The sequence below is a fragment of the Arabidopsis lyrata genome, assembly GCF_000004255.2.
Source record: "Arabidopsis lyrata subsp. lyrata unplaced genomic scaffold ARALYscaffold_1, whole genome shotgun sequence".
NCBI classification, from domain to species: domain Eukaryota; kingdom Viridiplantae; phylum Streptophyta; class Magnoliopsida; order Brassicales; family Brassicaceae; genus Arabidopsis; species Arabidopsis lyrata.
The window spans coordinates 17,099,522-17,114,233 of record NW_003302555.1 but is presented as its reverse complement, the minus strand read 5'-3'; the positions used below and the strand labels follow the sequence as shown (position 1 = coordinate 17,114,233).

The 14,712-nt window shown below is 39.6% G+C and overlaps 1 protein-coding gene across 1 annotated transcript; it reads right to left on the bottom strand.

Moving 5' to 3' along the window:
• Positions 1–2,363: 2,363 nt before the first annotated feature.
• On the bottom strand, positions 2,364–13,614 carry LOC9329928 (MLP-like protein 168). The gene is made up of 2 exons (XM_002891125.2): positions 13,423–13,614; positions 2,364–3,091 (listed from the first exon to the last, which is right to left on the bottom strand). The coding sequence occupies exons 1-2, from the start codon at positions 13,598–13,600 to the stop codon at positions 2,814–2,816; spliced, it is 456 nt and encodes a 151-aa protein (XP_002891171.1). The 5' UTR covers positions 13,601–13,614; the 3' UTR covers positions 2,364–2,813.
• Positions 13,615–14,712: the final 1,098 nt, after the last annotated feature.

Here is a 14,712-nt window from a genome sequence, read left to right as displayed (position 1 = left end):
GTGCATACCACGTTTGATCGTGACAGAGAGTATTAATTATATAATCAAGTTTGAATATTTCATTTTGTTTAGTCTTAATGATTGGTTCGGCTTTGTTCATCTGAAGTTTTGACTTTGAAGAGGTCGTAGGTTTTAAGTTCAACCTCACTTTGCCTCACCCTCTTTAACTAACGTGGTGGTTAAGCGCCTTGACTCTTTCACACAAAGGTTTTTTTTTTAATACTAGTCTGATGGTTAATTAAGTTGAAAACGAGAGGTCAAACATCATAAAAAAGAAACGCAGTCAGAGCAGGTCGTTAACCCTATTTTAACAAAGGTTTTTTCATTTATTATGATTATTTAGAAACACACAAAACCTTTGTTCAAAAAAAAGAAAGAAACACAAAAAACCAAAACATTGTCTTTTGTAATTTTATGAATGAATATAACAATGTTTTGGTATTTATTGAATTTTTCTTGTATTTACACTCCAGTTTTATATAAGAGAAGTAAGCTAATGTTAGATACAAGTATACAACTACATAAAGTCAGAGCTAATCTCAAAAAAAAAAAAAATAGAGTAGAAATTAATTTATTGATAGTGAACATTTATTGTGATATATTTATCTTTGATTTTTGTTTTTGCTATTTCATTAATTAAGCTCAATGCTAAGTGTATGGAAGCTCATAAACAAATTGTTCCTGAACTAGGATCAGTCACCTATAATAAAATTAAAATAGGGTTAACGAACTGCTCTGACTGCGTTTCAAATGTTGGCTAAATTGATTGAGAGAGAAACCAAATTTTTTGCACCGGAGATCATAGACATAGGATAATTAAATGAACAGAGAATCACACCACATATAAATCAATCAATCAAAATGATGATAAGTATGTAGGAAGCTTTTAGATTTGCATTCTAGCAAGTCTACTTTGTATTTCCTTTGTGTCATTCTCCTTTTATGTAGGCTTAACACTTAAATTATAAAACTAACACAATTGTGATGGACTCTCGAAAATACGATTCACATCTATGGTTCATCAACAAATGGGTCAATGCAAATTAAGTCCAAAATTCAAAGAAGTTTTTAGAAGACAATCAATTCATAGATATATCAAGAAAGTGTCTAGATAAAAAGAACCAAACTCCATTAATGATGATTGATAAAATCTTTTAAAATTAATTCTGGATTTATATATGTAATTAATTTGATTTATTTTGCATTTATGTTGATGATTTGTAATTTGAGCCTATATAAGCTTACTTTTCCATCCATTATAAATATATAGAATATTTGGAATATAAAAGGGAGAGTTTTCTCACCTTTAAAGCTTAGGCTTTGTTTACTTGTCTTTTCTATTGTGTGTGATTCCTCTAGAAAGCAAGTTGAATATCTGTCTTTGTATGCGATTCACATAGATATTGATTTGTGTTCTTATCACAAAGTCATTCCACAACTTTGTGTGGCGAACTTCGGTCCATCCATCCACTTGAGTCCATAGAGAGCGCCGTACGACCAGCTATAGATTCACCATCCATTATCCTTTGTAAGAACAACCCCATTTGTTCATACATCAAATTGTGCCCTTATAAGACTTGTTAGAGAGTTTATAAATTTTATTACTTACCGAATGACTACAATTAGCCTCATCTCGCATTACCAAGAAATGGACACCCGGAAGTAAAAAGATTAGTGATGTTAAAACGGACTTTCACCCAAGTATTTTGTTCACATGGAACCTCAAAAAGGCAGTAAGGAGATACATGATTGGTGGCAAACCACATGAGGATTGAGCTATCGGTAAACTCGTGTCCGCTCAAAGATCCTCCTCTGAATGGTGTTCAAGCTTCAATTTATCATGTTTGGAAAAGAACCACCACCGTTTCCAGGATCTGGTTCATATCTCTTTTTTTTAAATGATTAAGAGGTTCTGGGCCTAGGCCGTACATCTCCTCAGGCCAAGGACCAAAGCATTTTATATAGTCCCCTCCCAAATGTCACTCGAACCGGCAACCTCTAGGCTTTGTGAGAGTCTTTATCAATTGAGCTATTGACACTTGGTGATTTGGTTCGTATCATCGACAAAGCCGTCAGAGACTATATACTTACTACTCGGCTGACATCAAGTTTAGTGGATCTCCTTCAGCGATAATCTTATAATCGTCTCCGTACTTAAACCCAATGAAACTCTGTAATTTCTACTTTGCTCTGTTTCATTTTCTGCTCTGCTCTCTTTTATTTTATTTTATTTTTCACTTTGGACACTTGTAAATTACCTTATTCATTCAATTAGCTTACATTTAAACAAAAAAAAAATCTAATTTATGGTAATACTAAAAATTCACTCTAATATATATTCGTTGATTAAACACATATTAGTTTAAGATATCATGCGAGGTAAATGAATTTGAACCTCTCATTTCTTTCTTATTCGCGCCATTGCACCAAGGATTAAATTATCACTTCTTTTCTTAGGGTTCAAGGATGAATGTAATATAATTTCTCTCGCTCATAGGCTTCTATATATGTTTAGTCATTTTTGTATTTCATCGTCGCCAGTTCCATAATTAACATAGAAATAACATGGGATTTGTAATAAACACAACACACACATAAAAAACTACGAGAAGCTCATAGCTACTCAAAATGTTAAAACATGCGACTTCAAGCGTTAAACAAGCTCCTCAAAACCAGCACACTTGCAGACATCTCTTCTAAATTTAGAGAGATCACAATAATTGAGAAATACATACAAAACACAAGAGGAGTTCTCACGCATACAATATATAACTCTTACACACACAACTACACAAGCCAAGCATAAATAACCCCTATTCCTCAGACAAGAGATATCGGTCAACCTCTTTAATCACTTCAACAAAGAACTGGAGCAGCCTCTTTGGGTGAGCTACCTTCTCATCAATCCTCTCATACTTCATGTTCCACTTCACCACACTTCCAGATCCTCCTTGCTTAGGGCTCACCTTCACCGTTTTCAAGAAGGTCTTGTATTCTTTCTTTAAAGGTCCCTCTAATACCCTCCACTGAATCACATTCTTCTCCATATCCACCGTCTCGATCCTATCCTTCGACACTCTTGGCTCTCCATCTGCACCAATACAGGTTCACAAATCTTATGCATACCAAAAAAAAAAAAAAAAAAAAAGAAAAAAAAAAAAAAAGAAAAAAGTCCACATCAGCTCAGCGATTCTGAAGGCGATTCTAGGGTTTTGAAGAGTTCCCTGCACGCAAGGGTTTAGGCGGCGGCCACCACCGGTGGTTTCAATGTCCGAGCCGGAAAAATCAGTCTCTCTTCCAGGAGATTCATCCTCGTCTCAAACCAAACAGCAGTCCTATGCTGCAGTGGTCAACAAGCGTCCTTCTCTTAAAAAGCACGATTTTGAAGTCAGTTTAGTCGATGGTGTCCCAACGATCAAGGTTCCTTCAGAAGTAATCAGTGATTCTGTTCCCCTTTGGGAAGATTTTCTTGTAGGTAGATTCCCTTCTACTGCTCCACATGTTGCCAAGATCCATGTCATTGTTAACAAGATATGGACTCTAGGTGATAAGTCAGTGAAAATTGATGTTTTTGAACAAAATTCTACATCAGTGAAATTCCGTATTCGAGACGCATCGACAAGATTGAGAGTGCTAAGAAGAGGTATGTGGAATATTGCAGGTATTTCTATGATTCTCGCTAAGTGGTCTCCAATTCCAGAAGACGCTCAGCCAGAAATCACTACCATGCCTCTTTGGGTTACGTTGAAGAATGTTCCCCATTCATTGTACTCCTGGAAGGGTCTTGGTTTCCTCACTAGTCCAATAGGCCATCCTATTAGGCTTCATCCGGAAACAGAATTGTGTAGTAATTTTGAAGAAGCAAAGGTATTTGTGGAAGTGAATCTGACAAAGTCACTTCCAACTACATTCAGGTTTAAATTGAATCAAAAAGATGATGCCACTGTGGAGTTCTCTTACTCGTGGCTGCCTCCCCGTTGTTCTCGTTGTGAAAAATGGGGTCATTTGGAAGATGTTTGTGTCACAAAAAAGGGTCTCCAAGTAAGGTCACTGTGGGGGAAATTGAAGAAGGTGAGATCGTGGGAGAAAATGTGTTAGTAAACACAGAGTCCTCTGTTTCTGCTCCAATGGCTGAACAAGTTGAATCTAGTCTGGCAAAGTCTACAGAAGTTTTACACGATAAAACGTTGGAAGCAGGTTCTATGCAAGAAACTCAACAGAAAAGTAAGGATACAGAGGGATGGTCTCTAGTTTCTCCAGGAAAGGGTCGAAAGAGTAATGAAAAAAACAGGAAGTCACTTGAATTTGGTCAAGTTACTATTCTCTCAGCATCACGTTTCTCTGTTCTTGATGATAACATAGAGGAGTTACACGCAAAGGAGGATGTTCCAACAGTAATGGCGGGTACAGACCAATCTAAGCAAAATATGAAAGTAGATGACACTGCTGCAAGTGATGAAACTGCTAAGAAGTCGATCCCATCAGAAAAGCTTGGCTCTTCCAGAGCAACTAGAAACACGAAAAATTCACAGAAATCCACTGCGGAGTTTCTCTCTCAACAAGCTAAGGTCCCTCCTAGCACTTCAAGTAGAAGAAACCCCAAGAAACAACATTAATGTCAAGTTTCTTTTGGAATGTGCGCCGATTTAATAAAAATAAGAAACATTCCATAGTTCGTGAATGGTTACAATCAGATTCGTTACAATTTGGATGCTTATTGGAAACATGGGTTCAAGAGAGTAAGGCTTCTCGTATCATCTCATCGGTGTTTAGAGACTGGTCTTCGATGTCTAACTATGAATTTAATCGTTTGGGAAGAATTTGGCTGGTGTGTAGAAACAATGTCAGAGTTACTCCGGTGTTTAAAAGTGGACAAGTCATTACATGTTCAATTCTGGTCGAAGGTGCAACATAAGAGGTCTTTATGTCTTTCGTTTATGCTTCAAACCTTGTAGAAGAAAGGAAAGAGTTATGGGACGATTTGAAGCATCACTACGGGTCACCTATGATGCAGAACAAGCCTTGGTCAATTATTGGCGATTTTAATGAGATTCTTGATGGGGAAGAACACTCAAATTATGAAAACTCACCAACTTTTCCTGCAGGTATGCGGGATTTCCAGGAGGTGGTTCGATTCTGCTCACTAGTTGACATGAGTTCACATGGGCCTTTGTTTACTTGGTGCAATAAGAGAGAAGAAAGAGGTCTGATTTGCAAAAAGCTTGATCGGGTGTTGGTAAATGAGGAGTGGAACAGAACCTTTCCGGATTCTTATAGTGTGTTTGAGCCTGGGGGCTGCTCAGACCACCTGAGATGCAGAATCAAGTTTGGACCAGAGCTGCAACGAAAAAGAGGTCCTTTCAAATTTTCAAATGTTCTTGCGCAGGCTCCAGAGTTTTTAGCAACGGTGCAAACTTTCTGGGACTCAACCCCTGTCTTGTATCATTCTACCTCAGCCATGTTCAGGTTTGCTAAAAAATTAAAAGCTCTTAGCCTATCTTACGAGAGTTAGGTCGCAACAACCTTCATGCACTGTCCCGGAGAGTTGACGAGGCTTTTAAAATACTCTGTGATAAGCAAAAGGATACTCTTGATTCTCCTACCATGGCTGCAATGGCGGAAGAAGATCAAGCTTATAAAACTTGGGAGCATGTTACTAATCTCGAAGAGGGATTCTTGAAACAGAAATCTAAGTTGCACTGGCTTAATGTGGGGGATAAGAACAACAAGTATTGTCACAATGCAGTGAAGACCAGTATTGGGATATGATATCAGTTATCTTCGGAAATCATATCCCGTATGTTTAGCACCTAGAATTATTAGTTTCCATATTCTTCTCTGTAATTATTTGATCGCTTAGGTTTGGGGATCACACCTCTGTGATATATATATGTAATCAAACCTCAAGTAAATATACTGAATCATTCAGCCTCCATTGACGTCTCTGTTATTTCATGGTATCAGAGCTTGAAACACAAACACCCTAATTTTTTTTTTTTTTTTCGATTTTGTTGACCATGGCTGAACCAATCCCGAACACGACAACTGTTGAGGTGAGACGCAAGATCTCTCCGTACGATCTGACCGCCAATGACAACCCTGGAGCCGTGATCTCTCATCCTTTGTTGAAAGGAATGAATTACGAAGAATGGGCGTGTGGTATGAAAACTGCACTTTGCTCACGAAAGAAATTTGGATTCCTTGATGGATCCATCGCTCGACCAGCAGAAGGGTCTCCTGATTTGGAAGATTGGTGGACCATTCAGGCGTTGCTGGTCTCTTGGATTCGGATGACTATCGATCCTTCACTGCTCTCCAACATCTCTCATCGAGACATAGCCAAGGATCTATGGGACCACTTGAAGAAGCGTTTCTCTGTAACCAACGGGCCACGTATCCAGCAACTCAAAGCAGATCTGGCTTGCTGTAAGCAGAGAGGGCTTGCGATCGAAGCCTACTACGGCAAATTGAACCGTATTTGGGACAGCATGGCAAACCACAGACCTCTACGTGTTTGCAAATGCGGCAAGTGCGAGTGTAATCTTAATACACTGCAGGAACAAGATAGAGAGGAAGACAAGGTCCATGATTTTTTGGCCGGTCTTGATGATACTTTCACCACAGTGAGGTCCAGCTTGGTGTCACGTATACCAATTCAACCTATGGAGGAAGTCTACAATGTGGTGCGTCAAGAAGAAGATTTGAAAAATAATGTGAAAAAAGGAGACGAAGCTGCTGAAGTAACCGCATATGCAGTCCAGCAGCGAGGTCGTGTGCGACCAGTGGTGCATTCTGATGAAGGGACGGTGATGTGCAGACACTGCAACCGTGGTGGTCACTCTTCTGACAGCTGTTTCGCGGTGGTCGGATATCCTGAATGGTGGGGGGATCGTCCAAGAAGCAGAACAATGCAGAGCAGAGGCCGTGGTGGATCTTTTGCTGGACGAGGTCGTAACACGAGCTATGCAAATGCAGTTCATGTTCCGAATATATCGACTCAGGAACATGTTAATCATGTGATCACAGACAAGGATCGGGACGGCGTGACCGGTTTGAATGACATTCAGTGGCAAAACCTTAAAAAGCTTCTGAATGGTGGCGTTAATGGTGGAGCTAGTACCAGCAACGAAAAACTCTCGTGTAAAATCTCTTCTCCTTCTTGGATATTAGATACAGGAGCTTCACATCATTTAACGGGAAACTTAGATACTCTCACAAACATAAGGAATATGGATCCGGTGTTAGTAATTTTGGCAGATGGGCGAGAAAGAATCTCGTTTACAGAAGGAACTGTAGTGTTGGGATCAGATCTGGTTTTGAAATCGGTTTTTTATGTTGAAGAATTGCACACTGATCTTATATCGGTAGGACAGTTAATGGATGAAAATCGGTGTGTGGTACAAATGGCTGATCAGTTTCTAATCATTCAGGACCGCGTTTCGAGGACGATGATTGGGGCTGGTAAAAGAGATTCTGGAACTTTCCGCTTATGCAGAATGGAGTTGGTGGCGTCGGTTACAATGGAGGATGCGAAAGCTTATGAGTTGTGGCATAATAGGATGGGACATCCGTCTGCTAGAGTAGTTGGTTCTCTTCCACATGTTTCTGTTTCTGTTGATTCTGAAATTTCCAATAAGGCGTGTGATGTTTGTTTCCGCGCCAAGCAAACTAGATCGAGTTTTCCGATCAGTGATAATAAAACTTCGTCTATTTTTGAAATCATTCACTGTGATCTTTGGGGACCGTATCGAACACCGTCTTCCTCCGGTGCTCGTTATTTTCTTACAATAGTAGATGATTTCTCCCGCAGTGTATGGATTTATCTTCAGCAAGATAAAACAGAAACGTCAACAAATTTGAAAGCTTTACTCGCTATGGCTGAACGACAATTTCACAAACAAGTGAAATGTGTTAGAAGCGACAATGGGACAGAATTTGTGAGTATGGGAGGGTTCTTTCGTGCTCAAGGAATTCGACACGAAACGTCATGTGTTGCCACACCACAGCAGAATGGGCGCGTCGAGCGAAAGCATCGACACATTTTGAATGTAGCTAGAGCATTGCGTTTTCAATCAAGTTTACCAATCAGTTTTTGGGGAGAATGTATTCTAACAGCGGGATATTTGATAAACCGAACACCGAGTTCAGTTTTGAATGGAGTTACGCCTTATGAGGTGTTACATGGAGCAGCACTAAGTTATGAGCATCTGAGAGTTTTTGGGAGTCTATGCTATGCGCATAATCAAACGCATAAAGGAGACAAATTTGCATCAAGAAGTCGTAAGTGTGTGTTTGTTGGTTATCCTTATGGGAAAAAGGCGTGGAGATTATATGATTTGGATAAAGAAGAATTCTTTATTTCACGAGATGTGCGTTTTTGTGAGTCTGAGTTTCCATTTGCAGAGGCTGCCAACTCTCTTGCCAAAAACGTGCAGGAAGAAGAAAGAGGTGAAACAATGTGGGTTTCAAGATCCATAGGCCCAATTGAAGATGAAGAAAACAGGCCTGCTGGAGTTTCTTCTCAAATAAGCCCAACTGGTTTGACAAGCCCATTGGAAACTAATGAAATATTGAGCTCATCTGCTGAAACATCTGTCACGACACCAGAGGTATCATCGTCTTCTTCCTCCGATTCTCAGTCACCAGGATCGTCGCCATCGTCACCTGAAAAATCTCCGGCGACCACACCATCGTCTTCACCAAATCGGAATGCTCAAGTCACGGGAAACGAACCACAACCTCCGCCGGTCGTTCCTCTCCGTCGTGGTGAACGGGTTCGAGCTCCGCCAGTGGCTCTTAATGATTATGTCACGAACTCAGCTCAAACACGGATATTGGGTAATAGCAAATCTCTCTATCCAATTGACAAATATGTTAGTTGTGCTCGTTTTTCAGCCACACATCGAGCGTTTTTGGTAGCCATCAGCAAAGATGCTGAGCCAAAGACGTATAAGCAAGCGATTCGAAGTAAAGTTTGGACAAATGCTATGGGATCAGAAATTGGTTCTTTAGAGGAGAACAATACGTGGACAATTGAGGATCTACCTCCGGGAAAGACAGCGATTGGTTCAAAATGGGTGTACAAGATAAAATACAACTCTGATGGGTCCATTGAACGCTACAAAGCACGTTTGGTAGCTCTCGGCAACAAACAAATCGAAGGAGTGGATTATGGTGACACATTTGCTCCTGTAGCAAGAATGCAAACAGTTCGTATGTTTCTGGAAGTGGCAGCAGGAAACAATTGGCCTGTGCACCAAATGGATGTGCACAATGCCTTTCTCCACGGCGATCTTACCGAGGAAGTCTACATGAAACCACCGCCAGGTTATTTTACAAGTGATGAGAACAAAGTGTGTCGTCTCAGAAAATCATTGTACGGGTTGAAGCAAGCGCCAAGGTGCTGGTTTGCGAAGTTAACGACTGCGTTGCGTGAGTATGGTTTTGTACAATCTCTCTCAGATTACTCGCTATTTGGTTTTGACAAAGGTGGGATTCACATCAACATTCTCATTTATGTTGACAACATGATCGTGACAAGTAATTCAGATGAAGCACTCACTGGTTTCAAAGGTTATTTGGCCTCTTGCTTTAAGATGAAGGACCTCGGACCGCTCAAATATTTTCTGGGTATAAAGGTTTCTCGAAGCTCCAAAGGATTTTATTTAAGCCAAAGAAAGTATGCTTTGGAGATTGTTTCTGATGCTGGTCTTCTGGGATCCAAACCAGCAACATTTCCTCTAGAACAGAATCACAAATTGGCCTTGTCTACCTCACCTTTGTTAACCGATCCTGAACCTTATCGTCGAATGGTTGGTCGTTTAATCTATTTGGGAGCAACAAGACCTGATTTGGCTTTCTGCGTTCATGTACTAGCACAGTTTATGCAAGCTCCACGCGAAGATCACTGGGAAGCTGCGTTGCGAGTTGTACGATATTTGAAAGGAAATCCCGGCCAAGGTATACTCTTGAAAGCAGAGAAAAATTTTCAGATAACGGGCTGGTGTGATGCTGACTATAACAGCTGTCCACTCACCCGACGGTCTGTCACTGGATTTTTTGTACAACTTGGCGATTCACCGGTGTCTTGGAAAACACGGAAACAAGACACTGTTAGTATGTCTTCCTCGGAAGCGGAATATCGAGCAATGGCGTTCATCACAAAAGAGCTTATGTGGTTGAAACGAGTTCTTCTCGATCTTGGCGTCAAACATACACAGCCGATGCGTCTTTACTGCGACAACAAGTCAGCCATATACATTGCCACGAATCCTGTCTTCCATGAACGTACGAAACACATCGAAAATGACTGCCACTTTGTTCGTGAAAAGATACAGTTGGGTACTCTACAGCTTCAACATGTTTCAAGTGGTGCTCAGCTAGCGGATATATTCACCAAACCACTTGGAAGAAGATCGTTTGAAGATTTTTGTACCAAACTGGGCATTTTGAATCTTCATGCTCCAGTTTGAGGGAGGGTATTGGGATATGATATCAGTTATCTTCGGAAATCATATCCCGTATGTTTAGCACCTAGAATTATTAGTTTCCATATTCTTCTCTGTAATTATTTGATCGCTTAGGTTTGGGGATCACACCTCTGTGATATATATATGTAATCAAACCTCAAGTAAATATACTGAATCATTCAGCCTCCATTGACGTCTCTGTTATTTCAACCAGAATAGCTCAAAATGCCATCAGGGAGATTCAGTGTGTAGATGGCTCCATTGTTACTAAACAGGAAGATATCAAAACAGAGGCAGTGAGATTTTTTAAGGAGTTTTTAACCCACCAACCAGTCGACTATGTGGAAACGTCTGATCACCTCAAACAGATTCTGGATTTTCGTTGCTTAGAGTCTGCTCAAGCGGGTTTAGTTCAGGAGGTAACTGAGGAAGAGGTCCGCAATGTTTTGTTCAAAATGCTGGGGAACAAAGCACCAGGTCCGGATGGGTTCACAGTTGAGTTTTTCAAACAGACATGGGCAATTCTAGGAAGCGATTTCGTTACGGCTATCCAATCTTTTTTCCTGAAAGGTTTCTTACCTAAAGGAGTCAATACAACGATTCTTGCTCTCATACCTAAGAAGATTGAAGCTAAAGAAATGAAAGACTATAGACCTATCTCTTGTTGTAACGTCATGTACAAGGTAATATCCAAAATTTTAGCGAAAAGGCTAAAGAGGATTTTACCGACATCGATATCCCCAAATCAATCTACATTCATTCAAGATAGGCTCATGTTGGAAAATCAGTTACTGGCCTCTGAAATAGTCAAGGATTACCACAAAGATTCAGTCTCCGCTCGTTGTGCTCTAAAGATCGATATCTCCAAAGCTTTTGACTCAGTTCAGTGGTCATTTCTGGTTAACATTCTCAAAGCTTTCAATATCCCAGAAACTTTCATTCACTGGATTGAACTTTGTATTGGGACTGCTTCATTCTCTGTACAGGTTAATGGGGAGTTAGCCGGATTTTTTTGAAGCAACAGGGGACTAAGACAAGGTTGTTCTTTATCGCCCTATCTATTTGTAATCTGCATGAACGTTTTATCGCGGATGCTAGACAAAGCAGTTGTAGATAAAAAAATAGGATATCATCCTAGATGTAAAAACATGAGCCTTACTCACTTGTGTTTTGCGGATGACATTCTAGTTTTCTCCGATGGGAGTTCTCGGTCTGTTGCTGGTATTTTGAGGATATTTGATCAGTTTGCAACTATTTCGGGTTTAAAAATTAGCTTGGAGAAATCAACCTTGTTTATGGCTGGGGTCATTCCTCAGCTTCGCGAAATCATTTTGAGTCAATTTCCTTTGGAAGAAGGCTCACTCTCGGTTCGATATCTTGGTCTCCCTCTCCTCACCAGAAGTATGACGAGAGCTGACTACCTTCCCTTACTTGAACGAATCAGAACACGCATCACTTCTTGGACTGGACGGTTTTTGTCATTCGCAGGCCGTCTCCAACTGATAAAATCTGTCCTTTCAAGCCTTACCAACTTCTGGCTATCCGCTTTCAGACTCCCGAGTAAGTGCATAAAAGAAATTGAAAGTATGTTCTCTGCTTTTTTGTGGTCATGTCCTGACTTAAAACCGAAGAAGGCAAAGGTTGCTTGGAGAGACGTTTGTAAACCAATCAAAGAAGGTGGACTAGGCTTAAGAATTCTGTCGGAAACTAATACGGTTAGCATTTTAAAGCTCATATGGAGATTGGTATCAGCCTGGGATTCTTTATGGGTTAATTGGGTTCGTAAGAATCTGATTCGAAATGGGAACTTCTGGTCAATTCGTGGGAATACCTCATCGGGTTCTTGGATGTGGAGGAAAATATTAAAATACAGAGACAAGGCGAGACCTTTACATAAAATGGAGGTTAAGTCGGGTTATGATACTTCTTTTTGGCATGATGTTTGGTGTCCCCTTGGTTGTTTGTATGGTATTCTAGGTCCCCGTGGAAGCATTGATTTGGGCATAGCTCCTCAATCCTCTGTTGCCAACGCCCTTGCCACTCATCGTCGGAGACGACATCGGTTTCAAATCTTGAATACGATTGAGGATGAGCTTGATTCTCTCCGAAACAGAGCATCTCCAATTGGTAAAGATATCCATCTTTGGAAACGAAAGAATGACTCCTACAAGTGTAAATTCTCCTCACAGGAAACTTGGCACTTGATTCGGGAACATTATCCAGTTTGTGATTGGTACAAGGTAGTTTGGTTTCCTTACTCAACTCCCAAGTATGCTTTCATCACTTGGCTAGCCTTTCAAAACCGTCTAGCTACAGGGGACAGATTATTGAGATGGAACGCGGATGCGAATGGCACTTGTGTTCTTTGCGGGGACGGAGTCGAGACAAGGAACCATTTATTCTTTTCTTACTCTTACTTCTCCCAGGTTTGGACAGCTTTAACTAGAGGTGTTATTGCTCATAATTTCTCGACAAGCTGGGTGTCTATCCTACCCATCATAATGGCTTCATTCACATCACGATATCAATCGTTTGTGATAAGGTATGTGTTTCAGCTCACAATACATAGCATTTGGCGAGAGCGCAATGGTCGACGTCATGGTGACACCCCCATACCGGCTACGAAGTTAATGTCTATAATCGATAAGAGCGTCCAAAATCGTCTCAGCACTATGGCTACTTCGGGTTCTTCCAACTACGAAGGCATTCTCCGATTGTGGTTTCACACTCGCGGTCTCTAGTCTCGGTCCAGTTTCTTAAAACTCTCAAAGTGTTGCTCAAAATATTTTTGCTCACTACGTTGCATTTATTGTAAAACAGTCTTTTTTTGGTGAATATAATTTTACATTCATACAAAAAAAAAAAAAAATCATATGTATAATATACCATATATAGTGGAAGGTTTTTTCTTGTAGAATTATAAATATATGTATATATATAATGTTTCTATTACCAAAAGCTAATTTCCAAAAGATTATGCTTCCAACTTTGTCCCATTCGCCTTCGAGCAGATCACATCCCTGGATGTAGCGAGTGGCTGAGACCACATTTTGTGATCTTCTGGCGAACAAGTAAACCTTATCAGCCGTAGTTTTGATCTCCACATCTGCCTCAACCTCCTCCTCGACCATTCTTACTCTCGTTGTTTGTTTTCTTTACATCACCTACAGATGATAGTTCGTAGCTCCTTTTATAAAGAGGAAGGAATGGAAAATAACAATAAATGACGAGTGGATTTTATTTCGAGAGTGATTCAACCATTAATGACTCAACCATTGAACAATATTCAATTATTTGTTACCTAATCAAGTAATGAGGGTACACATTTTCCTTCCTTTGGAATTTTGTAATTATCATATTTTTATCTCATAGCTGAAGCTGAGACAAATGAAAATCACGATGTATATATATATATAGATTATATATATATATATATATATATATTAATTATAAGAATATTGTGTTGAAATTTCAAAAATACACAATAATAATATCAATACAATAAAAACAATAAAAATCTCTCCAGGCCTGACACCTCAACATTTTGGGCTGTTCTCAAATTTACACCTCATTAAAATCGTTATCCAATAAGAACATTTCGATTAATACAACTCAGATTTTCTAGCTAATAAAAATCTCTGTTCTAAAAAGCGGTCTAGGCGGTCGCCTAGGCCCCGACTAGGCGCTAGGCTCTCATTCGACGCCTAGATAACCGCCTTGACCGCCTAAAATTACATAGATCTTGTTTAATGTATTTTTTCAATTTCAATTAGAGTTTTATTTATATATATATATATATAGTTATAAATATTCATATATTGTTTAATATAAATATAAATAAATATTTTATCTAGTTTTTGTTTATAATTTCATAATTTTTAGTTTTATATTAATATTTTATATAACTTTTATATATAATATCATATTTATAATGTATTATGTTATAAACGTCTAAACCGCCTAAAAAATCGCCTAGGTCCCGATTAGGCGTTCTAGGCGCTAGGCACTGAGTCACCGCCCGCTTAGCGCCTAGCGCTTTCTTGAACACTGATAAAAATCTTCTTAGCTTCCACGTCACATTATCTCCCTCAGAAGTCCTAGCCGCTATGTCAAAATCAAGATTACGAAAGCTTTCAACTTTTCGTTCTCGAATCGATCAGTGTTTTTCAAATCGAAGATTAAAGATAAAGTAGAAGAAAAATTTGATTAGTGGTTGACTGCAACAACAATACCAACTGATCAA